The sequence below is a fragment of the Schistocerca cancellata genome, chromosome 2, assembly GCF_023864275.1.
Source record: "Schistocerca cancellata isolate TAMUIC-IGC-003103 chromosome 2, iqSchCanc2.1, whole genome shotgun sequence".
NCBI classification, from domain to species: domain Eukaryota; kingdom Metazoa; phylum Arthropoda; class Insecta; order Orthoptera; family Acrididae; genus Schistocerca; species Schistocerca cancellata.
Genome location: NC_064627.1, coordinates 1,075,268,777 through 1,075,292,173, shown reverse-complemented (window position 1 = coordinate 1,075,292,173; position 23,397 = coordinate 1,075,268,777). Strand labels below are relative to the sequence as shown.

General features: G+C 39.5%; 1 protein-coding gene across 2 annotated transcripts in view; it reads right to left on the bottom strand.

Moving 5' to 3' along the window:
* LOC126163081 (MICOS complex subunit MIC27) overlaps positions 1-7,808 on the bottom strand; it is a 57,150-nt gene extending 49,342 nt beyond the window's left edge. For both annotated transcript variants that reach the window (XR_007535155.1, XM_049919990.1), the window contains exon 1: positions 7,705-7,808. Coding sequence is in view for 1 of the 2 variants with exons in the window: in XM_049919990.1 (XP_049775947.1) it covers positions 7,705-7,719 (15 nt within the window). In the remaining variant the exon portion in view is untranslated. The remainder of the gene's footprint in view (positions 1-7,704) is intronic.
* Positions 7,809-23,397: the final 15,589 nt, after the last annotated feature.

The window sequence follows — 23,397 nt, the reverse complement described above, 5'->3', positions numbered from 1 at the left end:
TGTCAAACTTTGCGAAAGATACAGCTACAGCATACCCCAGATACGGCAAAACAGGAGTGCTCCTGCCTATTACACAAAATGCGGAGTAGTAGTTGATGGAGACCTGAATCACAAGTAAGGTAAGTTAAATTCCTGGCAGTAATTTTGGTACATCTTTTGCCATTACTTGTTAATTCTGTAAACGAAATCGATATCTGGCACCATTACAAGCTGCGCGCTTGATCATCGTTGCTTCATATTTAACACGAGTTCTGTCATAAAAATCAAAACTGCTAGGTGAATTCAGAAAACACGTTACATAATAATTAAGCCTCCAATGAATATTTTGGTGCACATTACATGCACATAATGTACATAAAAGATAAAGGTGAAGTCTGTGACATAACCCGTGAACAACTACTGGCCTGACTGCAGGTCACGTGCAGCCTTTCTACTTGCTGTGGGACTAGGAGGTGGAGAGGTAGCAGGCCCCTCAGACGATAGGCTTTTACCCTCGGGTAAAATTCTCAGTAATATTTTGACAGCAGGCTGAGTAGACCTGGGCCATCCTGCAATCGGGAAGTCTCCATCTCTTGGCAGGATTCAGCCCAGGTCCTCCAGGGATAAAGTCTAATGCTCTATCCACTAAACCAACACAACCATCTCATATTTATCATACGCCAACTTTGAAAAAAGCAAGGAGAGCCACTAAGTAAATACAACCAAATAACCAATCTAAGTCCTATCACTTGTTTTCAGGTATTTGCAACAACCAAAATAGTATGTACCTCATTTCCAGTAACTTCAACAATCAGTACCCTGAAGTCACAGTTGTCATTGTCATAGTGTAGTTGCAGTAGTGTAGTCCAAAGAGAATTTTACAATGATGTACAGACAGTCAGCTTAATGCAAGCAGAAACAAAAGCCATGCAACAGACGTATGAATATACACACACATTTAATGAGGAGAAGACATATGGCAGGTCATAGACTTGTTGAAGGAACTAATTTGGCATTTATCTGAAGTGGTTTAGGAAAAACTAAATCAGGAAGGTGGGAGAGAACACAAAGCTCCCCTCTATCAAATCCGAAGTCAGCGTCTCAACAAATGCGCTACCTTATTCAGTTGTACCTAATGTAGAATTCTCTGCTGTTTGTACATATTTGGAACAAGTTAGCTTCACAAATGATGATACTGTAAAGCAGGAGACTGCTTTCCTTCATTTTCCAAAATTTTTGAAATGATGATTTATTTTAGAATAGTATCTCACCTTATCAACAACAGTATCCTCAGTAAGTCACAATCTGTTTTTCAAGAGAGTTACTCTACTGAGAATGCCATTTATATGTTCACTCAGTAAATTTTACAAACATTAAATAATTAAATAGTGTCAGTTCATATTTTCTGAACCTGTCTAAGGCATTTTACTGTACATCATGCCCATGGGCACCTACATGGCTCCCTCCTATGCCAATCTGTTTATAAGCCATCTAAAGGAGACTGTCCTAGCCTCCAAAAACACCAAACCCCTTGTCTGGTTCAGGTTCACTGATGATATCTTCAGGACCTGGACTCAGGGCCAAGACACACTATCTTCATTCCTTCACAACCTCAACACCTTCTCTCCCATCCCCTTCACCTGAGCCTGCTCAACCCAGTGTCTCACCTTCCTAGATGTTGGCTACCTTCTCTCTGATGGCTCCATCCATACGTCTGACCACATTAAACCTGCCAGCCAACAACATTATCTGTATTTTGACAGCTGTCATCCCTTTCACACCAAAAAATCCATCCCATACACAGCCTGGACACCCAGGGATGGCGTATCTGCTGTGACAAGAACTCACCTGCTTGGTATGCTGAGGGTCTCACCAAGGCCTGGTCTGCAAACACACTCCCATACCACCCCCCCGCCCCCCCCCCCCCCAAGAACCAGCCACAAAGGAGTGTTCTCTTCGACACTCAGTACCAGGCTAGACTGGAACAACTGAAGTACATCGTTTCACAGGGGGGCTTTAGTTACCTATCATATAAGTCCTGAAATGAGAGATCCTACCCCAGATCTTTCCAATCTCTCCTAAAGTGGTGTTCTGCAACCCACCCAAACTCCACAACAGCCTAGTCCATTCCTATGCCACTCCCAATCCCTTGCCACAAGGATCATATCCCTGTGGAAGACACAGGTGCAAGACCTGTACAATCCATCCAACCAGCACTTCCAGTCCTTTCACAGGTTTATCCTACCCCATCAGGGGCCAGGCCATCTGGGGAAGCAGCCATTTCGTTTACCAGCTTTGCTACAATCACTGCACAACTTTTAATGTCGTTATGATTACAAACCAACTGTCCACCAGGATGAGCGACCACTGCCAAACTGTGTACACGAGCAAAGTAGACCATCCAATGGCACAACATGCAGCTGAACATAACATGCTTGATTTCAATGACTGCTTCTCAATCCGAGCCATCTAGATCCTCTTCCCCCCCACCCCCCCACCCCTCACCATCAGCTTTTCTGAACTACTCAGATGGGAGTTATCCTTACAGCATATTCTCTGGTCCCATAATTTTCTCAGCCTCATCCTACTGTAACATACTGCCCCAATACACACTACCCAACAGTTTCCACCCCCCCCCCCCCCCACCCGACTTATCATCTCCTCCCCATTCTCATCTCGCAGTCTTTCTATTTGCAGCCCTATGCCAATGCATCCTCCCATCTCCCCCTGCTGCTCTGCCTTTTTCCCCACCTCCCTGGCCCGCATCCTCTTGATGCTATGCCTGTTGCATTCTAGTCCCTGAATACTCCACCACACAGCGTTCATCTCTTCCCCCACCCATATATTACCATACCTTCTCCTTGACCATCCCCTCCAGACTGCTGCTTGTATCCCACATGATAGCTGCATTCTGGCCTCGGATGCCAGAGTTGGTAGTGATATGTGCAGGTCAGCTGTCTGCTTGCTTGTGTATATGAATCTTGTGTGTTTCTCTTTCGCCGAGGAAGGTTGTGGCCAAAACCTTTATGTAAGTGTGTTTTGCAACTTAACGGTAAGTGGTAATCCATATTTTCCTACATTGTTGGTAAATCACAGCATTCCCCTACACAGAATGAAGTTTTACGAGATTGATAGTATCACCAACCCATAGATAGTGTCCTATGTAACCAAAAGAATGAAGAAAGTTGTATTCAGTGCTTCAACAAACATAGTCCAGGGACGTAATTCTGACTGGAGGGGAATCACGTATGGGGTTCCCAAGGTGCAACTTTTGGTCCACTATTGTTCCTCATATATGTAAATGATCTTTTATTTAACATACAACATGCAGAATCAGTTCTTCTTGAAGATGACAAGTATTATGATCAATCCAGCACACATACCAAAACAGAGGAAATGGTGAACAATGTTCTTAAAAGTATCATTGAATGGTCTCACCATCAATTGCAAAAAGACAGGACACATCAAGTTCTGCACATTTACGGGTACTCCTCCAATAAGTGTTGTTTTTGTGGTTTTAGGGCGCACAACTTCAATGGTCATTAGCGCCCAGACTACGTTAGGAATGTACCGCGAGGCACAAGTTTAAACCAGCAACTAAAAGGGAAAACACGATAAAAGACAGATTGACAGGCATAGGATTAAAAAACAGCATAATCAAATGTCCTTAGACAGGTTTGTCAAGTTGATAAAACGAAGAATGCGAGCAGCTGCTCCTGGGTCATCTGCTAAAATGGCATCTAGAGTACATGGCAGGCCAAGATCAAGACGCAGTGTATTAAAATCCGGACAGGACGTTAAAATGGGGCGGACCGTCAGCAATTGCCCACATGGGCAGAACGGCGCCGGCGCAGCCGTCAGCAGATGGCTAAACCGGCAGTGTCCAATTCGTAACCGGGCCAAAACGACCTCCTTCCGCCAAGAAGGGCGTGAGGAGGACGTCCAAGCCGCGGGAAGAGGTTTCAAGGCCCGAAGCTTGTTGTCCATAAGTGCAGCCCAATCGGCATGCCACAGCGATAAAATTCGCCGAGAAATGACGCTGCTACAATCTGATGAAGGGACACAACAAGAAGCTGTCCAAGGCTGGATGACCGCAGCCTTGGCTGCGGCATCTGCAGCTTCGTTCCCAGGGATACCGACATGGCCAGGAACCCACATAAAGCTAACTGGAGAACCATCGTCCACCAGCTGCTGAAGAGAGCGTTGGATCCGGTGCGCGAAAGGGTGAACTGGATACGGATCACTGAGGCCCTGGATGGCACTCAGGGAATCTGAGCAGATGACATAAGCAGAATGTCGGTGGCAGCAGATGTAAAGAACAGCCTGGTAGAGGGCAAAGAGCTCAGCTGTGAAGACCGAACAATGGCCATGAAGCCGGTATTGAAACTTTGTTCCCCGACAATAAAAGAACACCCGACCCCGTCATTGGTCTTAGAGCCATCTGTATAAATGAAGGTCATATTAATGAACTTCGAACGAAGTTCGACAAAACGGGAGTGGTATACCGAACCGGGGGTAACCTCCTTTGGGAGCGAGCGGAGGTCAAGGTGAATGCGAACCTGAGCCAGGATCCAAGGTGACGTGTGGCTCTCGCCCACTCTAAAGGTCGCAGGGAGTGAAAAATCAAGGTGTTGAAGGAGGCGACGAAAGCGAACTCCAGGGGGTAGCAGGACAGACACATACAACCCATACTGACGGTCGAGAGAGTCGTCAAAAAAGGAACGATAAGACGGGTGGTCGGGCATTGACAGTAGCCGACAGGCATACCGACAAAGCAGTATATCGTGCCGGTAGGTGAGTGGAAATTCACCGGCTTCAGCATGAACACTCTCGATGGGACTAGTATAAAATGCTCCGATCGTAAGACGTAAACCCCAATGTTGTATGGAGTTGAGGCGGCGTAAGATGGACGGCCGTGCAGAGGAGCAAACGAAGCTTCCATAATCCAGCTTGGAGCGGACGATCGACCGATATAGGCGAAGTAGGACGGTTCGATCCGCTCCCCACGACATACCACTGAGTAGAGAACGGGTACAACGGGCAGCCAAATATGACATGTGGAGACCAGCTGAGTTTCCTGTCAAATGTAAGACCTAAAAATTTTGTTGTCTCCATGAATGGGAGAGCAATGGGACCAAGTCGTAAGGACGATGGAGAAACTCTTTGTAGCGCCAGAAGTTAATACAGACCGTCTTCTAATGATAAGTGTAACACATGATGAGGAAATAATGAACAGGAGGGAATCTTCAAAATTATTGGGTTTGAATACTGATGAATATTTAATCTGGAAAAAATGTATTTTGTAATATCTAAAGCATCTTAGTTAAGACACATTTGCATTTAGAAATATTGCAAATCTTGGGAAGAGGCAAATCTGCAAGCTGTCATATTTTGCGTATTTTCACTCAATAATGCCATACGGAATAATGTTTTGGGGTACTCATTTACAACAAAGAATGTCTTCATTGCTCAAAACAGTTCTGTATGAATAATAGGTGGTGCTAAATAATGATCATCTTGTAGACACCTGTGTAGCAGTTAGGCAATCTGAGTACTGCTTCACAGTTTATTTACTCTCTCATGAAGTTTGTTGTAAATAACCCACTGCAGGTCTAAAGGAACAATGACATACACAATATAATTATAATACCAGAACAAAAAATGGCATCCATTACTCCACATTAAAGTTGTGTTTGACACAAAAGGGGTGCACAATGCCGCAACAAAAAATTTTATCACTTACCCAGTGATATAAAATGCCTGACAGGTAGCAAAATAAAACTGATAAACTGAAAAAGTTTCTCCTTGACAACTTTTATTCTGTAAAAGAGTTTCTATTATTGTAATGTGTAAGAGGTGGTGGGTAGTGATCACATCTATGCTATACGAACTCACATTTATGTTTCTTTTTTAAAAAGCTCTTAGAGCTTTCAGGATATTTACAAAGCAATTTGTGATGTGAACATAAAATGACTGTCTACATCATTATGATTTATCATACAAAACAATCTATGGAACATGAAAGTGTGCAAAATGATAACGAAACATCTGCTCATTAACTGTGTTCACTAGATATAGTTCACAAGGATGAGCCACTTGCTTAATATATCACTGGGTACACTATTAACTGTCAAAGAATAAAATAAAATCTCTAAGATACAGCAATTTGATTTTAACAATTTCATAAACTGAATTTTTCTTCATATATAAAGGATATCAATTGTCACATGCAGCTAATAGTTTTTTCATTATTGAATCTAGACGGTCAGATCATTTATTGAAGTCATTAATAAAAATTTATTCAGTTTTCAGTGAAAGTTACTAAGTGGCCCCCTCGTATTTTTCATAATTTATATTATTATTGATAGATGTACTTAACATCTGTCAAGATACTATAATGCTAAATTTTCTGAATTTGCATTGCGGTTTTAGTTTTTATAACTAAGTGCCTTAAAAATACCCTGAATGTTAACATCAGGCTACACTACAGGACCAGGTATTGCCACAATCTATATTTGGCATTCACATTCGTTTGACCTCACAAACCAATTATCACCTTTCAACCTAACCTAGACTTTGGGCTATGCTACACATCAGTTTGTTTCCCCAACTAAGATTGTGTGTGTGTGTGTGTGTGTGTGTGTGTGTGTGTGTAGTGGTGGTGGTGGGGGGAGGGGGGGAAATCACACTTGGGCCCAATTTTCTTAGGAATTTTTACAAGATTTTACAGCATGCTTCTTGAAAGGGGAAAGCAAAATCTACAATCTAATTAGATTTGTCATTTTTGACGATTGTGTAAAGTTACTACTACACCGAAAATGGTCATTGGCCAAACATGATTAAAAAGGAAATATTATGGAAAGTTGATGGAATACTTCAAAGGCGTTTTACGCGTATTTTTCTAGTTTTCAAATGTGTGTTTAATGGAAGTTTTTTTGTACAATGTTTTTATCAACATTATGCTCAGAATATAATACCAAGGAACAAGATCGTTGAAGTATGTAAAATAATACACGACTCTGGCCGTGGGTAAATATAAGAGAAATCACACCACGCCTCCTTCACAGAATTTTTAATACTCTCTCGTGTGGATTACATTTACACCAATTCTCATCTCTGCAATTTTCGCACAGGAATGATTTTCATAAATGAAGTTCACAGCAAGATCGATGTCAAAAAAGTGGCACTCCTGTGCAACTGAAGGGAATGTTTTTAAAAGACGAAACTGAAGAATTCGGTGACATCCTTTAGTTTACATACAACTTAGGAGCGCATGGACTATTCTCAGAGGCATAGATATTTTCTAAAAGATAAAGTTTGCTATTTTTAGGATGACTTAAATTTTATGTTTGTTCAAGTCATCTCGAGCTCATTTTATGGATTAGCTTCTTAGCATTTAACTTTTGTTTTGAGAATTATGGTCCACATTTTTAATTTTGAACTGAAAATCTACAGATACTCGTGTAGCATCAACCCACACAATGTATCCACGCTGGGATGATTTACATCCCAGGCGCATTCCTTCCACTTTAAGAGTGTTGACACAAATTTCAAACGAAATGATATTCTCACGACAAAATATCGTCTGCAACTAACGTTCTCGTCGTACAATAGAGTGGTATAAATGCAATAAACCACTTGTATTAGTCCCCAGCATTGATTCGGAAAAGAAAAGTAATCACAGCAAACATTATGAAGATTTGGATGTTAAATTTCTCTTTGTACCTGAAATCGAATCATTCCCTACCACTGTTTGCAACTTCACTACGACCACTTCTCTCACTCCATACAAAGTTGTGAGCGATGAAGTTACTACACACGCGGCGAACTTCTACAATCGATATTAGGATATCGGCTACCCTCGATGTAACCGTGATCTGAGCAGACAGATCGTAGCGTGTAAACAGATTATCTGCGCAGATGTGAGATGTTCGCAGAACTTGGAGTTGGAGGTTTGAGTGAATTTGCTCAAATCTGTGGGTTCAAATGACATATGTGCAGACAAGCTGGGGTATGTGGACAGGATATCGCCGCAAATCTGACACTAAAGGTCGGTCCACACGTAACGATCTGTCTGCGCAGATATCGGAGAAGCTGTCTGTACATGCAGAAGATCGCCGCAAATGCGTTGTGTTCACACGACACAAACTCCTATCTACTACTCGCCTGCTATCTGTCGGCGTAGAAAATGGCAAGCGACTACGCTCGCCGAAAACGTCAGAAGTTTAATTAATATATTCTGAAATTTAGGAATTGAAGAAATTCTGTTGTGGTCTGTCTTCGCAAGTTGTGTTGCAAAAAATATTCAGACAAAACGCAGGAAACAGAGAGAGCGGTCAAAATGGTATACATAGTGGCTGCTAAAGCGAAAGCATTTTTCGCACGTACATTTACTGCGAGAATTGCAGGGCCACCGTAACGACTGGCGTAATTATTTACAGATGGATGTCGAAACTTATAATTGTCTCTTAACGCTCGTAACCTCTCATATTATACGAAATAATACTTGAATGAGAAGAGCAATTTCTCTCCATGAACGGCTTACGGTGACATTAAGATTCCTGGCAACAGTAAGGAGCTATAAGGACTTTAAATTTTCAACTGCAATATCTAAACAAGCATTGAGTGAAATTATACCCAACACAAGTGAAGCTATTTACGCTGTCCTGAAGGATGAGTTCATGATGGCAAGTCAAGTACATTAATTCTGTCGAGTTACAAATAATATTTTTGCTGATGAAGAATCACAATATTTTTGCTGTTTTAGACGTGTTTGAATCACAAAATACCACAAACTTGGCTGGTATATTTCATCCACTCCAACACCAGATCTTCGAGATTTTTGAACTTTTGATAATTATTTACAGTAAACAATCCACAACGATTTTTATTATTACCGTTTCTCAGTTCACCAGTGCGTCAACTTCTCGTAATTTTTCAATTAATGCATTGTATGCAGCTGTCTTTTTGTTCCTGTCACTGTACTCTTTACTTTTAATCTTCCACAAACATGGGTCATTTCTATAAAGTTCAATGAATTCACTGATAAACTGTCTAGAAGACTGGCGAGCATCGGCCATTTTAATGCTCCCTGCACACAAAGACAAACATTAGATTGAACAAGCAGCTGTTTCGCCCCAGATTTGCGGCGATCTCCTGTCCACACGCTCCAACTTGTCTGCGCAGATGTGGTTTGAACCCACAGATTTGAGGCGATTCGCTCAAACCTCCAACTTCAAGGTTTGCACACACATCATGTCGGTGCAAATCTCCTGTCCACGCGCAACGATCTGTCTGCGCAGATGTGATGTGCACAGACATTTGCGCAGACAGATCGTTGCGTGCGGACGGGCCTTAAAGCGTGTTTGAGACAGCTGGTTGTTCATTTAGGTGTTTCTCGTCTGCTTACGCAGAATGAATTTTAAAATGAAAGATACGCATCAATCGTCTAGGTAGTTCATTTCTGAATTTATCGAAATGTATGGGAGCCATACATGTTAGTGAAAAATTACAAGCAGCGAATACAACTATACCTAGTTGAAGGCAGCTGCTTATAATTTTTAAATCAGGAGCAGTTGGTCTTACGGCCAACAGAGAAATTATACATAATTTTAAAAATAAAAGATTGGTTGCAAATGGGGTAACGCAAAGTGCTAAGTGAAGTAATGAAATCTATTCGATCTGGTGCATGGGAATTGCTAGTATACTTTCACACAGTACTATCATATGCCAAAGTATAATGTGAGATGTGACAGCGATGAATTCTATGAAACAATTTTGATATATCATTGTTGCCCAGTTAAAGATGTCAAAAAGGACTCTAACACATAGAAACGATCCAAAGCTTAAACTACCCAGTAATCTGATTAAACTCAAGCAGATTGTTCATAAACTCTTCTTACTAAAATGTTTAAGACAGAGCTTTCGAATTTCAGGAAAAATCTTCACAGTGGTTCAGTCATTAACCTGACAATGTGAATAAAGCATCTTGGAAGCTCATTAATCAGTACTGGGAGGCAAATGTGAATATGGAAGAAATAAGCATATTGTATGAGAGAAAATTAATAGGAGATCCAAGGACAATCTGTGACATTTTTAATAAATATAAGAAACAAATCAGCAAGTTGTCATATTTTGCATATTTTCATTCAACAATGTTACATGAAGTAATGATTTTGGGTACTCATTTTTAAGAAAGAAAGTCTCCAGTGCTCAAAACAGAGCAACGTGACTAATAGGTGGTGCTCGACAATGGTCATCTTGTAAACATCTGTGGAAGCAGTTAGGCAGTTTGACTACTGATTCATAGTTCATTTATTCCCTCATGAGGTTTGTTGTAAGTAATCCACTGCAGTTCAAAAGAAACTATGATGTAGGTAATTATCAACCCAGAAGAAAGAATGACATTCATTATACCACATTAAGGTTATCTCCAGCACAAAAAGGGGTGGACAATGCAGCAAAAAAATTTTTTGAGCACTTACCCAGTGATGTCCCATGTGGAGTTGCTAGACTCCCATCAGGTGCCTCCCCAGGTGGCCGATAGGGAAATGCTCGCCAGATATGGGGGGTATCGGGGAAATAAAATACCCAGGGTGGCGGCTGCCTTGCAGCATGATATTGGCTTATCACAGGCTAAAGGAAGAAAACCTTGAGAATAAATTACCTGGTCCCCCAGGCTGGGGGTTGTGCAGTGGGCCAGCTCCTCACTCACGTGATAAACTTAAAATGCTAAAAAACCTAATAATACGTCTCGGAAAAACTGGAATCTTGGGTGATTAACTGGCGAAGAAAAGAGGAAAATGACATTTGGATGGTGGAATGTGCAAGGTATCTCCACAAAACTGAATGAATGACCAACAGAACTTGACAGTTTCAAAATGGATGTTGTCATACTCTCTGAGGCCAAGAGGCAAGACAAAGGAGAAGAAGAACTTGGTAATTATGTACATATTTGGAGTGGGGTAACCAAAGCGGTAAGAGCCAAAGCAGCAGTCTCCATTATGATAAAGAAAGCATGGAAAAAGAGAATTACAAATGAGAAATTTAATAATGAACGTATTATTTAGTAGAAATGACTCTATTTACCAGAGAAGTTGTAATTATTGGTGTATATGCACCCACGAATGATTCAAGAGACCAGGAGAAATTATACTTTCTGGACAATCCTTAGGGAAAGTATAGAAAAAATCCCAAGGAGGAAGGAACTGGTTATCATGGGGGATATGAATGGAAGAGTAGGAATTAGAGAATCTTGCCCAATAGTGGGAAAACATGGAGAGACAGAATGTAATGACAATGGAGAACGACTGATTGAAATTTGTGAACAGTGTGATCTGAAAATTACCAGCACATTTTTTAAACACAAGGATATTCATAAATATTCTTGACAACAGAATACTACAAAACTTCATTCTATAATATATTATATTATCATTAGACAAATAAGCAATTTCGAGGCAGCAGATGTTAGATCTCATACAGGAACCCAGTCTGGATCAGATCATTATTTAGTAAAAATGAAGAGTTTTTGGCCATGGAAGAATGCAAAGAATGATTCTAAGTACATTAAAACGAATTTTGCTGAGAAAGCTCAAACTATATACTTCAGTACTTACAGCCTACAAGACAAAAGTATATGAACATTCTTTGCTGTCAGAAAGGAGAAAACATTGTAAGAATCATTTGAAGGAAGTACAGAGGAGATGTACGATTACATAAAATCCAATGTTATAAGTATAGCAATAGAGGTGCTGGTCATAAGGGGAAACAACCACAGCCATATAGCAGAACGGTGGTCGGAGCAAATAGAAGTGGCAGTTAAAAAAAAGATTAACGCATTCAGCCGGTGGCTGAATGATAAATCGGAATTAACAAGAACAATCTATAAAGAAAAGAAGAATGAAGTGATAAAAAAAGAAAAATAACAAAGAATGAAAAGTGGGAAATGACATGTGCCAGTGTCAATAGCAAACTAGGATATGGGCGACCGAAACAAGCATGGTCAGTATCAAAAGGACTTCAACAAGAGACAAAAGCCAAAATCAATCTTCAACTGATAACACCAAAAGAATGCGAAGAATTTCCAGAAATTATCAAATGAGGATAGAGAAGAGTATCTTGAGGAATGAACAGTAGAAGAATAGGAGCAGGAAGGGGAGGAGATCCAAGGTTTAGAAAGCAAGGCGAGTAAGGTATAAGAACAGGGAAGAATGGTAACTCACTTGGATCAGAAAAAAATCAATATGGAGCTCTTAAAATATGGTGGTGACAAAATTGTGAAGCTAATAACACGATTATTCAATAAAATGTTAACATGGAGATTAGATACCAAGGAAATGAAGCTGGGCTATATTAATACTATATTTAAGAAAAGAGATCGCAAAAGCTGCTTGAACTACCAAGGAATTTGTGTTGTAAACACATTAATGAGAATTTTTGGGAAAATAATTAAAAATAAACTGCAAATAAATCTTAAAACCTGGTAAGAACAACATTGCTTCACAGCTGGTAGATCGTGCGTAGAGCTTATTTTCACATTACAACAGATCTTAGAGAACCATAGGGAAAAATCAAAAAAACGTAGGATTAATTTTTATAGATTTAGTGAAAGCATATGATACTGTCCTAATAAAACTACTTTGGAGAGCATTGCATTTGGCAAGCATAAAGGGTCCTTTAATTAAAATAATACAGGAAATGTAGAAATATGACATATGTCAAGTGAAAATTGGTAGTTAACTTTCACGGAAATTTAGAACAAGCAAGGGTCTGTTACAAGGCTACCCCATGTCACCAACATTATTTAAAATCTATGTCAGTCTTAAGACATGGTCTCGTAAATGCAATGGGATGGGGCTAGAAATTAAAGATGACCTTTATTTACATTATCTGCTATTTGCTGACGATCAATTAGCAATAGCACAAGATGGGGAGGATGCAAATTACATGTGTACCAAATTAACAATGGAATATAGAAAGCTGGCCGGAGTGGCCATGCGGTTCTAAGTGCTACAGTCTGGAGCCGAGTGACCCCTACGGTCTTAGGTTCGAATCCTGCCTCGGGCATGGCTGTTTGATGTCCTTAGGTTAGTTAGGTTTAATTAGTTCTAAGTTCTAGGTGACTGATGACCTCAGAAGTTAAGTCGCATAGTGCTCAGAGCCATATGAACAATTTTTTTGAATATAGAAACTGGGGATTGAAAATTAACTAACAGAAAACAGAATACCTCACTAATGAGCTAGATGACTTATACATAGAGGGAAGAAAATTAAGAAGGTCAATACTTTCTATTATTTCGGCTCCATTTTAGAGCTGCAAGGAAAATCAGAGACAGAAATTAAGGAAAAAATTAACAGTGGAAGGAAGGTCATTGTGAAGCTCAACTCAATCTTGTGGAGCAGGAATGTAATAAACCGAACCAAAAAAATCAAATGTTAATCGATACTAGGGAACATAGTTATGTATGGTGTGGAAACTTGGACTACAAATCTGAAACACCTAAAAAAATTGCAAGTAGTATAAATGGACTTCTGGAGAAGATCAACAAGAATTTCTAGAAAAGAGAAAGAAAGAAACGACGAAATAATAAAGAGAATGGAAGTAAGAGAAAGAATACATGACATGATGGACAGAAAGAAGTTACAATGGTATGGGTATGTAAGAAGACTGTAGGAAGCCAGAATTCCGAAAATAATCCTGAATGGGAACCAGAGGGAAGGAAGAAAAGAGGATGCCCTATGACCACCAGGCTCCAAAATGTACGCTTAGCAATGAGAAGACTTCGTGCAGAGGAAGAAGATATAGAAGAGCAAAACACCTGGAGGGAAATCCTGAGGAGATAAAATTAAGATCTTATATAAAAGATGTAAAAAATCTGGGTATTTGTTGTGTTGGAGGGAAACCTTTGTAAAGAAGAAAATCTCATTAAATAATAACCCAGTGATGTAAAATTTCTGATATGCGTCAAAGAAAAATTTGAAAATAAACTGAAAAATTTTCTCCTTGAGATCTCCTTTTATTCTGTAGATGAATTTCTATTATTGTGCTGTGTAAAAGGTGTTGGGTAGGAATTTCTAACTCATGTCTGTATGTAGGCACAGTTACAAAATAATTTGTGAGGTGAATTCTGCATCATTACATTTTATCACACAAATTATCCTTAGACTACGAAACTAACTAACTAACTAACTGGGGGACAGTACTTCATTTCAGATAACACCATATGCAAAAAGTCTGCAAGGTCACTAATATGCAACATGAACAGCAAAGACATCAACAGTCTCAGTTGGGGCACACCCGTAGTTACTTATACATTTATTGATGACTCTTCATTCAAGATAAAATGCTGCATTGTCCCTACCAAAAATCATTAATCCAGTCACAAATTTTGGTTGATAATCCACTGATATTATTGTGTTAATAAGGGCATCTGCTGTATTGAGTCAAATACTTTTTTGGAAATCGATAAATTAGCTACTGTATCTGCCTGACTGCTTTGACCCATGATTTTCATGATGATCTGTGAGAAAAGTGCAAGTTGTGTTTCATATGATCAATGTTTTTCAGAACCCATGCTGGTTGGCATAGAGGAGATAAATTTATTTGAGATATATCATGTTTGAACTTATAATATATTCTAGGAGTCTACAAGAAATGGATACCAAGCATATTGCAAGATAGTTTTGTGGATCACTTCTGCTACCCTTCTTGTTGATGGGTGTTATCTGTACTACATTTCAAGTTTTGTTGTTGTTGTTGTTGTTGTCTTCAGTCCTGAGACTGGTTTGATACATCTCTCCATGCTACTCTATCCTGTGCAAGCTTCTTCATCTCCCAGTACTTACTGCAACCTACATCCTTCTGAATCTGCTTAGTGTATTCCTCTCTTGGTCTCCCTCTACGATTTTTACCCTCCACGCTGCCCTCCAATGCTAAATTTGTGATCCCTTGATGCCTCAGAACATGTCCTACCAGCCAGTCCCCTTTTCTCCCCAATTTTATTCAATACCTTCTCATTAGTTATGTGATCTACCCATCTAATCTTCAGTATTCTTCTGTAGCACCACATTTCGAAAGCTTCTAGTCTCTTCTTGTCCAAACTATTTATCGTCATGTTTCACGTCCATACATGGCTACACTCCATACAAATACTTTCAGAAACAACTTCCTGACACTTAAATCTATACTCGATGTTAACAAATTTCTCTTCTTCAGAAACGCTTTCCTTGCCATTGCCAGTCTACATTTTATATCCTCTCTACTTCGACCATCATCAGTTACTTTGTTCCCCAGATAGCAAAACTCCTTTGCTACTTTAAGTGTCTCATTTCCTAATCAAATTCCCACAGCATCATCCAACTTAATTCGACTACATTCCATTATCCTCGTTTTGCTTTTGTTGATGTTCATCTTACATCCTCCTTTCAAGACACTGTCCATTGTGTTCAACAGCTCTTCCAAGTCCTTTGCTGTCTCTGACAGAATTACAATGTCATCGAAGAACCTCAACGTTTTTATTTCTTCTCTATGGACTTTAATACCTACTCCGAATTTTTCTTTTGTTTCCTTCACTGCTTGCTCAATATACAGATTGAATAACATCGGGGAGAGGCTAAAACCCTGTCTCCCTCCCTTCCCAACCGTTGCTTCCGTTTCATGCCCCTCGACTCTTATAACTGCCATCTGGTTTCTGTACAAATTGTAAATAGCCTTTCGCTCCCTGTATTTTAACCCTGCCACCTTTAGAATTTGAAAGAGAGTATTCCAATCAACATTGTCAAAAGCTTTCTCTAAGACTACAAATGCTAGAAATGTAGGTTTGCCTTTCCTTAATCTTTTTTCTAAGATAAATCGTAGGGTCAGTATTGCATCACGTGTTCCAATATTTCTGCGGAATCCAAACTGATCTTCGCCGAGGCTGGCTTCTACCAGTTTTTCCATTCGTCTGTAAAGAATTCGCGTTAGTATTTTGCAGCTGTGACTTATTAAACTGATAGTTCGGTAATTTTCACATCTGTCAACACCTGCTTTATTTGGGTTTGGAATTATTATATTCTTCTTGAAGTCTGAGGGTATTTTGCCTGTCCTCTTCCATTTTCATAATATTGTCCCCAAGTACATCGCCCTTGTATAGACCCTCTATATACTCCTTCCACCTTGCTGCTTTCACTTCTTTGCTTAGAACTGGGTTTCCATCAACGCTCTTGATATTCATACAAGTGGTTCTCTTGTCTCCAAAGGTCTCTTTAATTTTCCTGTAGGCAGTATCTATCTTACCCCTAGTGAGATAAGCCTCTACATCCTTACATTTGTCTTGTAGCCCTTCCTGCTTGGCCATTTTGCACTTCCTGTCGATCTCATTTTTGAGACGTTTGTATTGCTTTTTGCCTGCTTCATTTACTGCGTTTTTATATTTTCTCCTTTCATCAGTTAAATTCAATATTTCTTCTGTTACCCAAGGCTTTCTACTAGGCCTCATCTTTTTACCTTTTTGATCCTCTGCTGCCTTCACTATTTCATCCCTCAGAGCTACCCATTCCTCTTCTACTGTATTTCTTTCCCCCATTCTTGTCAGTTGTTGCCTTATGCTCTCCCTGAAACTCTGTACAACCTCTGGTTTAGTCAGTTTATCCAGGTCCCATCTCCTTAAATTCCCACTTTTTTGCAGTTTCTTCAGTTTTAATCTACAGTTCATAGCCAATAGATTGTGGTCAGAGTCCACATCTGCCCCTGGAAATGTCTTACAATTTAAAATCTGGTTCCTAAATCTCTGTCTTACCATTATATAATCTATCTGGTACCTTCTAGTATCTCCAGGATTCTTTCATGTATACAAACTTCTTTTATGATTCTTGAACCAAGTGTTAGCTATGATTAAGTTATGCTCTGTGCAAAATTCCACCAGACGGTTTCCTCTTTCATTTCTCTCCCCCAATCCATATTCACCCACTATGTTTCCTTCTCTCCCTTTTCCTGCTCTCGAATTCCAGTCACCCATGACTATTAAATTTTCGTCTCCCTTCACTACCTGAATAATTTCTTTTATCTCATCATACATTTCATCAATTTCTTCATCATCTGCAGAGCTAGTTGGCATATTAACTTGTACTACTGTAGTAGGCATGGGCTTCGTGCATGTCTATCTTGGCCACAATAATGCGTTCACTATGCTGTTGGTAGTAGCTTACCCGCACTTCTATTTTTTTATTTATTATTAAACCTACTCCTGTATTACCCCTATTTGATTTTGTATTTATAACCCTGTATTCGCCTGACCAAAAGTCTTGTTCCTCCGGCCACCAAACTTCACTAATTCCCACTATATCTAACTTCAACCTATCCATTTCTCTTTTTAAATTTTCTAACCTACCTGCCCTATTAAGGGATCTGACATTCCACACTCAGATCCCTAGAACGCCAGTTTTCTTTCTCCTGATAACGACGTCCTCTTGAGTAGTCCCCGCCCGGAGATCCAAAAGGGGGAATATTTTACCTCCGGAATATTTTACCCAAGAGGATGCCATCATCATTTAACTATGCAGTAAAGCTGCATGCCCTTGGGAAAAATTACGGCTGTAGTTTCCCCTTGCTTTCAGCCGTTCGCAGTACCAGCACAGCAAGGCCATTTTGGTTAGTGTTGCAAGGCCAGATCAGTCAATCATCCAGACTGTTGCCCCTGCAACTACTGAAAAGGCTGCTGCCCCTCTTCAGGAACCACACATTTGTCTCGCCTCTCAACAGATACCCCTCCGTTGTGGTTGCACCTACGGTACGGCCATCTGTATTGCTGATGCACGCAAGCCTCCCCACCAACGGCAAGGTGCATGGTTCATGGGGGCAGGTCTTTTCAACTACTGGACTTTATTTTTTGTTTGAGGAATCTGCAGTAGATTATGTTTAAAAGAGGGACTAACACACTCGCAAATTCGGTATAGAATCTGATAGGGATTGTATTGGGCCCCAGAGCTTTGTTTAATTTTAGTGATTTCAACTGTTTCTCAAGACCATTGACACTAACACCTATATCAGTCATTAGTGTAGTGGTGAGAAAACTAAGTTGGGTAATGCCCCTGAACTTTCATTTGTAAAGGAACATTTTAAAACTTATTTCACAATTACTGTTTTTGCTTTGCTGCTCTCAATTTCAGTCTGTGTTTCATCCATGAGTGTCTGCCCACTAACATCGATACCACTATCAGCCATTACATATCACTAGAATTTCGTACAGCTTTGTCAGAGGTCTTTCAATAATATTGTGCTATGGCAGTTGTTGAAAACTTCACACATTACATCTCCTTATCTCTAGCCCTATACTTTGTTAGCCTCTGTCAAAAACCGTAGGATGGCTTACAGAAGTAGAGATTCAGTGTGGAAGCTGGCACAGTGTCATACTGTTTACCTACCTCAGATACAACCATCCCGCCTCCCCATACCCCCGTCTTTCCCAGCCATTTTAGCGTTCTTGGGTGAAGTATAAATGGTGGGAAATTAAAAGGGGTGTGGGATGGGGCATTATCCCATTGGTTGAGAGGGCTAGCATAACCTTCATGCTTGACAGGTTTGTCTTAACACTAAGATATCATAATCTAAGATGGCAGATCCATGATGCCAGAAAGTCAAAGGGTTAGCAAAATGGCTGCTGCCGAGAATTGTCATACACTAATGATATATGTTTTTGTAATATTACGTTAAATGCTTGTGTGCCTCAAAATTCGAGAAGTCAAAACGTATGTGTCTCTTTACATTTCAGTTCTTGTTATGATCTTTAACATACACATTGTATGCATCCAAATTATAATGGAGATCAGCTAAGTATACCATGAAGTATTTGTTTTAAGTAGGGACACTGATATATAGAACAGATAAATGGTTGTAATAAACATACACAATGAATAATGCAAGTATCGTAATTTCTAAATATCTTGTCCTGGATATACTGTTGCATTACAATGTGATCTTTACGCTCCCTCTGAAAAAAGAAGCCAGCAATAAAGAACCATGATTTTAGTGCCAAAATGTTAAATTATTAAACAAGAGCCTGCACAGTGCCACCATTTGCTGATATAGAAGGTCTTCCATGGGGTTAAGAAACACCATTTTATTCCCTGAATAGTGTTATTTAGGCCTGTACTACACAGTTCTGTATCATCTGTTAACAAGTGCTTTGTGATGTGAGAATAATATACCACTCGAATCTAGTAAAAGCATATCAGAAAGAGTGGACACAGTAATGGCTCAAGGTAGCAGCAGGATGTATGGTGTGGATAGGCTAATATATGACTCAGTTATGACCTAAATCATCTATAATGTAATAATTATATAAATCGCTGCCTACAGCCACATGTCAGAATCCCTTACAACTCCCTCTTTAGTAATATTACACTGGTTTATAGGTACTTTTAGAAAAAGCAGTATACAAGGAAAGTAATCGAAATTTGCAACAGTAGCTGTCAGGCTTTAACGTAAAAGTATCTACATGCCAACCAGCATGGATTCCGAAAATGTCGATCATGTGAAATGCAAGTCACACTTATCTCACATGACATCCTGAAGGTCATGGATGGAGGAAATCAGATAGTCACAGCGCCTATTTCTCAATTTCCGAGATTTATTTGACCCAGTACCACAGCTATGATTATTATCAAAAGAGTGATTATATTGGCTATCAAGCGAATTTTGTGATTGGATTGAGGACTTTTTGGAGGGATGACCCAGGATGTTGTCTTGGACAGGAAGTCATTATCAGGTGTAGAATAGGGTGTCCATTTCATTTTCGTTGAAAAAGGGGACATTTAAAATAATTTAGAGAAAAACCTGGGACAATGAAGAAAAAAAACGGGACATAAATATCGTATTGACTAAATTTAATATACATACAAGTTTACCTTCACAACTTGCACTCAGATGATCCCAAATCACTTTTTACAATTATTCTGCCACACTTTCACCGTAATTTTCACTTTTATGTACTTTGTCAAGAAGTGCATTTCCGTTTGAAATTGTATCATAAATGTCAGTACACGATACACCATTAAAGTGTGTTTTGACAATGAGCAAGGCCCTCACTGTTTCAACTTTCATTCCGTTTTTTTCATCTCACCACGAAGAGTTCACTAACGAAAACACACATTCCACAGCAGCATTTGACCCAGGAATTGCCGACAATACTCCACCAAATGAATTATGTTTTTCATGTTAATGTTTTTACTTTTGAAATAATCAAATATTTTACACCACGTTGCACTAACACTTTCTTTGTCTCCTTCTTCACTTTTTGTGAAGTTCTGTAAACATGAAAATTCATCGAACAGTTTGTCTTCGTCAACAAGAAAATTTGGTACAATACTTTTAACAAAAACACAACAGTCCTAAATATACTTTTACTGTAGGTGCTCCTTTTCAGTATTAACCCAGTCAAATGCTTTAAAAGATGTGAGAAATGGTAAACACCATTCTTTAATATACTCCATGCAAGAGTCATAGAAGATGTCAGCATAAATATGAAATTGTTCTACAGTAATTTCACCCTCTTCTTCCAGCTTTCTTAGAGTCTCGTGTACAAAGGATGTGAGAAATCTTTCAGATTTTCTACATTGTAATTTGACCAATAATTTGTTTGTTTCTTGATAAACTTCCACTATTGTGATTTCTTGTTTCTCAATACATTTAATTGTTGTGGAGAAAGGCTTTAGCTGGCTAACAAGAAAATGTATAAGAACAATAGACACAGGGTTATCGAAGAACTGTTTAAGGATAACAGAACACTTATCAAGGGATATGAAATATAATTTCAAAACAGGAAATATCTCTACAATTCTTTCCAATGCTGGTAACAGAGACAGCCACCTTGTCTCGCTGTGCCCAAGTACAGTTTTGTATTCAGTCTCAGTAAACATACAGAATGACTTCAGAGATTCAACCCTTACTGTATATATGTGGAAATGCTGGTAGATTTTGTTTACAATTAATTGGCAGTCGATGGGTAGGCAATCTGAACCATTTTGTAAGGAATTGTGCACCACATATGCTGGACAGCCAACACCTATTATATTCTGCACTGTGTTCTGTTGCAGTTTATAGAACAAATTGTTTTTTCCTTTCCTCTGCTTACCACCAAAATTGGTGTTAGTGTTGTCTGCAGAAACTGCAATCACCTTTCCCTCAAGATCATATTTCTTTAAAACCTCCAGCACATAATTCTGAAGCTTCTCCAGCGAAATTAACCAATTAGAGCACTTTCACTGTGATGCCATTTTCAGGGTGAAAACACCTGATAAGGAGAGGGACCAACTTCAAATCCAGATGATTCGATGTATCAATCATTACAAAAATGAATTGAGTACTTTTCAGTTCATTTAAATCCTACTGAGCTGCATACAGTGCAATAACATTTGAAATGATTGCATTACATTTTGTGTGTCCACATGTGAATTTAGGATTGAAAAGTTTTTTTAACAACTGCTGTAGTACAGTCCATTGACTTAAAGCTATGGTTATGCATTGCACTGTGGTATGCAAACGTAGCTTCTTGTGCTGCCAACTGCTTATCCATTTCTGTTACTGATTTTAAGTTTAGATAGTAGTCACTCACGCATTTATTTGCTGTTTTCGTTTGATCACTCATGCGATGTTTCTTCGTCTTAATGTGATTTACAATGTCAGACCTTCCACCATGACCAATAGGAAATTCTGATCTGCACAACGTACATTCTACAGTTTCTCCACTACCAGTGATAAAAGGAAACTCGCTTTTTGTATTGCTGTTAAAATTACACTTTCGTTTTGGCATAATGAAACAGTGATTGCACAGTGCAAAACATTAACAATGTGGTGACGAAAGCCAGAGAGCAAGTATCAGTCGTGTAGAATATCTTTGGACCGAAAGGATGGATTCAGTGGATCGATTTAGAAGATAAGAATCTTTGTTGTTATTCGTAACCTATAGCGCGTTTAAAATTACTATCGATTTTTGACAGTTCGGTACATGTTTGGGGTATGCTGAAAGTCATCACACGCTTCCTAACGTAAATAATTGCGCGGTTAATAGCAAGTCAAACAACCAGTAGCGTAAAATACTCTAGCCAAGAGGAATCATAAAAGAACGGGACATTTGAGCGTCCCCAAAAAAAACTTTCGGGACAGTGGGACATTTTGGTAAAAAAGGGGACTGTCCCGGGAAAAACGGGACGAATGGACACCCTAGTGTAGAAGTATCTCCAGATGTCCCCCAGGGACCCTTGTTGTTCATGTTTTATGTTAACAATCTTGCGGACAATATTAACAGTAAGTTCAGACTTTTCGTAGGTAATGCAGTTATCTATAATTAAGTACTTTGTGAATGAAGCTGCATTAAGCCAGATCTCGTTAAGATTTCAACGTGGTCAGAGATTGGCAGCTTGCTCTAAATGCTATGAAATGTAAAATTCTGCACTTCACAAAACGAAAAAACGTAATATCATGTGACTGTAGTGTCAATGAGTCACTACTGGAATCTGCCAGCTCATACAAATACCTAGGTGTAACACTTCATAGGGATATGAAATGGAATGATCACATAGGCTCAGTGGCGGCTAAAGCAAGTAACAGATTTTGGTTTATTTGTAGAATACTTGGGAAATGCAATCAGTGTACAAATGAGATGGCTTACTAATCAAACCTGTGATTGATCCTACAATAATGCACAAGCTTGTGGGACCCATACCAAACAGGTCTAAGAGGGGATATGGGATGTATACAGAGAAGGGCAGCACAAACAGTTACACGGTTGTTTGACGTGCAGGAGAGTGTCACAGAGATGTTAAAGAGACTGGACTGGCAGATTCTTGAAGACAAATGGAAACTATCCCAAGAAAGTCTACTTACGAAGTTTCAAGAAACAGCTTTAAATGATGATTCTAGGAATATTATAAGAACTCCTATAATCGCTCCCATATGGAAAGTGAGGATAAAATTAGATTAATTGCAGCACACACAGAGCCATTCAAGCGATAATCCTTTCTCTTTTTTTTTTTTTGTGGTACGTTCCTATGGGACCAAACTGCTGAGGTCATCAGTTCCTAGGCTTACACACTACTTGATCTAACTTAAACTAACTTACGCTAAGGAGAACACACACATACACATGACCGAGGGAGAACTTGAACCTCCTACGGGTGAGCCTCGCGAACCCTGGCAAGGCGCCCAGACCGCAAGGCTATCCTATGCAGCCAGTAATCCTTCCCACACACCATACGGGAATAGCAAGGGAAGAAACCTTAATAAATGGTACAACTTTCTAGTCGTTTGCAGAATGAGATGTAGATGCAGATATGATGGTATCAAAGTGACCAGCTGCTTGCAGGTGTATCACTGGCAATATTACCAGTGATTCACTGCTTGTGTGTGAAGCCTTCGAGAAGGCTGGGGCATTATGCTTT